This window comes from Ursus maritimus, unplaced genomic scaffold (assembly GCF_017311325.1).
Source record: "Ursus maritimus isolate PB19 unplaced genomic scaffold, ASM1731132v1 scaffold_23, whole genome shotgun sequence".
Lineage (NCBI taxonomy): Eukaryota > Metazoa > Chordata > Mammalia > Carnivora > Ursidae > Ursus > Ursus maritimus.
In genome coordinates, this window is record NW_024424786.1 from 8,104,795 (window position 1) to 8,110,794 (window position 6,000).

The window sequence follows — 6,000 nt, forward strand, 5'->3', positions numbered from 1 at the left end:
ACATTACCAGCTTTAATCAGATCCCGCCTCTCACACTGCGAGTCTGGATAGCACATGAGCCACGGGGCTCATTAACGATGGGCACAAGGACACCCTTGTGCCTTAATGAGTGCCCAGGCCAGTCCCCTCACCAGGTGTGGTGGCCGTTTGCAGTTTCAGCGGTGCAGGGGGATGGATTGGTTGTTTACCTGTATGGTACTTGGAAGAAAACCTTAAGGTGAATTTCAATCCCAAGAGAGGCCGATCAAAGAAACATTCTCCCCTTCTGATCTCATTCCAAGTGAAGCCAGGAGGTTGGAATCCACATCTGACCCTCTTCTGCTTCCCAGCCCTGCTCTCTTCCTGGGGTGCAGATGAAAAGAGCGTGGGTCTCAGCAGCCTTGTCAGGAGTGATTTTTAACTTTAACGGAACATTATTAAAGAATGGATTTGAGACTTGAGGAATGTTTTTTGAACTCCTTCTGTGAGCAGAGAAATGAGAGTAGAGGGAAAAAATTCAAGGCTCTTGATGGGCTTATGAATCGTCTTTTAAATGATGACCCAAGTTCTTATTTTTAGTTTTAACGTATTCCGGGAGTGCAGTCCAGCCATGCAGATACTGTTCCCTGCTTTATCTCCTCTTTAGGAGAAGGCGTTCTTGGTGCGCTTAGGCCTTCTGTCTCCATCTAATGAAGGAGGATCCTGATGCTTCCTTTGTTTATATGCTCTGCTTCTCCCTGACGTGGCTGGGAATTGGGGTGTGTGTCCGATGGCTCTGTGGATCCTAAAGAGAAGGGTTATGTAAGTGTGGGCTCCTGGACAGGGAGGAGGACAACATGGTCAGAAGAATCCAGCACAGAGCCCGGAACACAGCAGACGTCTACACAATTATATGGATTGAATGATGAAAAGAATCGCAGGTTCCTCCGGCTGGGTACTCTTGACCCTTGGGGTAGGATTTTTCCTCGTTCTGCACATTGTAGGATGAATAGCTGCATCCTTGGCCTCTACCCCCTCGATACCAGTAGCACCGCCCACATTGTGAGAACACACAATGTTCGGATGTCCCTTGGGGGTGGCGACATTATTACCCCTTCTCCCGCACTCTCCCCGCCCTGTGGAGAACTGATCTAAATTATGAAATTCTTTGAAAGAATGATAGGGATTTTAAAAAGCAACAGGAGGAAGAAGTCGTCTAGGTAACCTATTGATAATTATTCATTTCTTTAATAGAATTTATCATTTTAAAAAAGCCCAGTAGATGGCCGAATTGAAATGAACCAAGGGCTAGCCTTGCAGGAAGAAATGACCATGCACTTGGAATGATACTACATGCATGCGATGCTCCATGAATGTGCCAAGTCAATGTCCTTTATGCTCCCAGGAAGGAAATTTCTATAGAATTACAGTGTTGTAGTAGAGGGAGCAGTTTTTGTTGAATATGTTGGAGGGTGTCTTTTTTTTTTTTTTTAATCAATGCTACTTTGCTGCCCTGTTGTTGAAAAAACGTAACCTACCCACGTCAGCACACCTCCATGACGCTTGCCAGGATAGATACCAAGTGTACTATTTTTGATTTTACATTAACAGATTCCGGGGCGGTCAGCTTTTTCTTTATCTCCATTCTCACGGGGACATAATTGCCAAAACCACACTTATCAGCCATGTGCAGGATAGACTGAAGAAGCAGGATAGGGTTATTCAAAGAAAAAAGGGATAGAAGAATTTTATAATTTTATCATGATTTAAAAATTAGTGCCTCTCTGGGGGCAACAAATCCTTTTGTATGGTTTTGCTACATTACCACTGTGTACAGTCACGGGAATAAGGACTGATAGTTGTTTTTCTCAAAAGCAGAGTCTTGTCACAGGGGGAAATAGCATTTAGAGATCTAATTTTGATTACTTAAAATGTAAGCAGTTTGCTTCAAAACACCTTCCACAGGGCCCTCCCCACCATTCTTTTCCTTCTTTCCCCTCCCCCTGCCCTCCATGATGGCAGCACCTGCTTGTCACCATCGGTCCTTCTGGCTTGGAAGGAAGGAAGAGTTAAAAGCAATCTTGTTTTCCTCCCCCTTTATAAGAAATGATTTTCTGCAATGATGGCAGCCATAACCCATAACATCAGCATTTGTTTAGTTTGCAAGAAATTGCATTTTGCCCCTTTTCCTAGAGATTAAAAAAAAAAAAAGTCTTCCAAATGAGGATCTTTGAGGGTGAGCTGGAGGCTGGGAGAGGGGTGGGAACCCATCTAAAAATGTCAAGGATGGAGTAGCCTCGGGCTCAGGGTGGAGTGGAGTCTTAGAATGAGTGCAGTTTTCTGCAGGTGCCCCCGTAGCTTAATTTCGTGTTTGGAAAGTCTGAAGACTGGGAGCAGAGAAGGAAAATGCCAGACATGGGGGAAGAAGGACATGCATTTCAGGAAGACTGCCTTGGAGCCAGACTATACTCAAATTAGAGCTCTTTCACTGTAGATACATTGCTCTGTGGCTATGAAGTCGCCTTCAGAAGATCATTTGGGGAGAGGGAGGGGGAATGGTCACATGGACACTGTGAAAGACAGTCATTTATTCAAGGTAAACCCTATGGGTTAAAGACCCGTTTGAATTTATAAGAATGCTGATGGAGTCTAGGAAGTCGGGGCGGGGGCGGGTCTCCACTGTGAAATGCAAACTGTGTGGAATTCAAAGATCCTGGTGCCAAGTCAAAAGCAGTTTCTTTTATTTATGGTCACCATTGACATTAATTGAGCCTGAACATTTTCCTCTAGACCAAAAAATCATTAGCCCTGACAAGTGAAGTCAGATCAGACCTTTGGGAATGACCTAATTGTTCTTTCCCGAGGGCTGGACGTTTGCTTGCCCTTGGCCGTGGCATCAGCCCTGGCAAGCCTGGGAGACCTCCCAGACTCTGGCAGGTGGGTTCCTTCTTCTCACAGAAAACACAAAGGACAGAGGGGCTCACTGAGGTTGCAGCCCTCCCTCGTCATCTGCAATGCCCACCATCCTGAGAATTTTGTGAGTAAACACAGCCCAGAGCCCCGCTGAGACTCGCGTTCACTGTTTTCACATTTGACGGCATGCCTCCTTGGTGCTGGAAAGTTCTCCCAGCTGCTGGTGGATGGGTGCGTCTACTATCCCCTTCGTCCCCACCTCCATTTTTCTGGCAGCTGCTCAAATTTTCAGGATAGCTGTAGTGACAGTGGTGCACATAGGCGCTCTGATTCCACTCTGGTTATTTTTGGCAGCCGTGAGCAAGCCAGGGCCTCGACTTCTGGAACTGTGTGGTTGGGATATTAGGTAACCTTTTCTTGTGCAAGTACAGACAGAGAGTTCTGACCTGCACCCATCCATCCATCCATCCATCCGCCCGCCGCTGGCATGTCATTTTCCTTGTTGCGAACGTTAGCAAATGCACAGTGAACCCTCTCTCTGATATCGTCCTTTGTTCCTGATAAAAGATGGCTCTGGAGAAGGCTGAACATTGATCGAGTGTATGTCGTTGTTGTTTTTTTTCCTAGATTGAAAACATAGATGCCTGCTTGAATTTCCTGGCAGCTAAGGGAATAAACATCCAGGGGCTGTCTGCAGAAGGTGAGTCAGAGCGCTTGTCCTGAAGCTGCTTTTTCATCGTCAGAAATGCCCACCTGTTACTTACTGACGACTTTAATACAGTTAAGCCCAGGGTGCTGGTGCGCGCTTCTGGTTTTTTTTCCTCCCGGTTTTGAGGCAGCTCAAGGCCTGTCTAGACTTGAGGATGTCAACTTTTTGACACCTAAAGAATCACTCCAGGAATGCAGATTCAACCATGTCGGCCAACGTCTGCAAAGCGCTGAGGGGGGAGTACTGGCGATGGAGCTGCTTCTCGGGAGGGCGGCTTGATCAGACAATGCTGATTTGATTCGCCCGGCTAGCAATTCGGTTAATTATCAAGCCGGGCCTTATCTGTGGGAGAGAGAACACTTAGCCACAGCACATATTTAAATTGTACGGTTCCCAGGGAAAAATGCCGAATCCTTATCTCTTACTTTTATTAGAAGAAGCAGCACTTTTCCTGGCTCAAAAAAAAAAAAAAAAAAAAAAAAAGGAAAGAAAAGAAAACACGTGATATATTAATGAGAGGCTACATTTTGACATCCCGATTAGTTTTTAATTAACTCCAATTGGGTGGCTAATTAGCACATTAGCGTGTGCTGGTGGTTTGCTATTCAATTAAGTATTGGTCTGGAGATGGCTGGTCCGAATTCTCAGCTGCCTCAGGCAACGTCTCGCCCTGGAATCTTCGTGCTCTCTCGTGTTTGTAAATACAAGCGGCTGCCAGCTCCGGGGCTGCCACAGGCCCCGGCAGCCTCCCAGACTCATTAGGCTGCACCTGCCTCCAGTTTTCCCAGAACAGGTAAAGCAGTTTGGGCCTCGGAAGACACCACCTTTCCCTAGCAAGGTTGCTTGTTGAAAAGATGCCTATTAGCATCGACTCCGGCGGTCAGGGTGGGGAGGAGGGGGGCAGTGAGGACAGAAACAGCCCGGTGGAGCAGGTAAGTTTGCACATGTGGTCTGCTTGGGGCCTCCTTGCTTTTGCCATGCTATGCGGTGAAAGCTTGGTTTTCCTGGCCCTGTGACCGGTATTGGGGGTGGGTGGCTAATATTGATGCCTCGTGGCCGTGTCGCGGCTGAATGTGACCTCTCACGCTGGGTCCGTCCCGGGTCAGGGGTGGACACACTGCTTCCAGAGGTCTCCATGGCTGCTGTCGGCCGGTCAGCCCTAACCATTGCTGGGGCGTGGTGGGGGTTGGTGTGGGGTTTCCATGGACAGGTGGGGAGATGCAAATTCCCATTCCGAGGAACATCCTTTCCTTCTGGTAGAGTGTTCTTGTGCGGGCTGGTGGGTGGCAGGCACACATCCCTCATGGTTTCTGGAAGTAGTCGGACACTAGGCCTGTGCCGCCCCCCCCCCCCCCGAGCATCAGCAGGGACTTGCAGAGACCTGCCCAGCAGAAAGGTCTCTAGGGGATGTGGATCGATGTAGGTCAACTTCATCCCGTGTGGCCTGGGGCTGACACCTGGCCACTCTGCCATCTATCTACATGTTGTCCTGCCTTCTGCCTTGTTTGTCCCTCTACCTACCCCATCCTCTTTATACCCCAAGGCATAGATTATTCAGTAACTACTTGTCCAGTAAGTAAGTACCACCTGCACTTTTAAGGCTTTTACGTGCAGCACTCCAGCATTCACGACTGAAGTGGGAGTTTATAATAGCCTGCATTTACAGATGGGAAGAGCTTGGCTTTAAGAGGTTGCGAGTGACAACCTCAAAGCCCGTAGCTAGTGAGCTGCGGAGCCAGAGCTGAACCCAGGTCTGTGTGAGTTCAGAGCTCGTGTTCGCGGTGTCTTTTGGGGCAGCAGATGGATAAAATCGAGGCATGTCACCTGCAGGTGAAAGAAACCAGGAAACGTTTAGAACTTCGTTGGCCAGAACACTGTCTCAGAAGATGCCGTGCAGCCCACAGAGGCATATCAGGCAGACACTCAGCCCCAGCCTTGTCCGTGTTAGGATGTGGCCCTTGGGGGTCTCTGAGCATAGAAGAGCCCACTGAACCAGTGTGTGGAGGTGTCCACAGTTACTGAAACACCCCTTCATGGCGTTTCAGTAACTGCCCCCAACTGTGTGATGTGGAACTCCCCCCATCTTTCCTGCTGAGTCGAGACTCGCTTCCTGATATCTTGGCCAGAATACATAACTCATCAGTGATGGTTCGTTATTAGAACAGTTTTATGTTAATACTTATGATGGTCTTGTTTGGTTTTTAATTTTTTATTAAAATTCAGTTAACATTTAGTGTATTATTAGTTCCAGGGGTAGAATTTAGTGATTCATCAGTTGCATGTAACGCCCAATACTCATTCCATCACCCTCCTCCCCTCCAGCAACCCTCAGTTTGTTTCCTAGAGTTAAGAGTCTTGTATGGTTTGCCTCCCTCTCTGTTTTTGTCTTATTTTATTTTTCCTTCCGTTCCCCTATGTTC

General features: G+C 47.7%; 1 protein-coding gene across 2 annotated transcripts in view; it reads left to right on the plus strand.

Annotated features, from left to right (window-relative positions):
• The window catches only part of NAV2 (neuron navigator 2), a 383,478-nt gene that overhangs the window by 149,185 nt on the left and 228,293 nt on the right, over positions 1–6,000 (plus strand). For both annotated transcript variants that reach the window (XM_040638895.1, XM_040638894.1), the window contains exon 4: positions 3,499–3,571. In XM_040638895.1, coding sequence (XP_040494829.1) covers positions 3,499–3,571 — 73 coding nt within the window. The remainder of the gene's footprint in view (positions 1–3,498; positions 3,572–6,000) is intronic.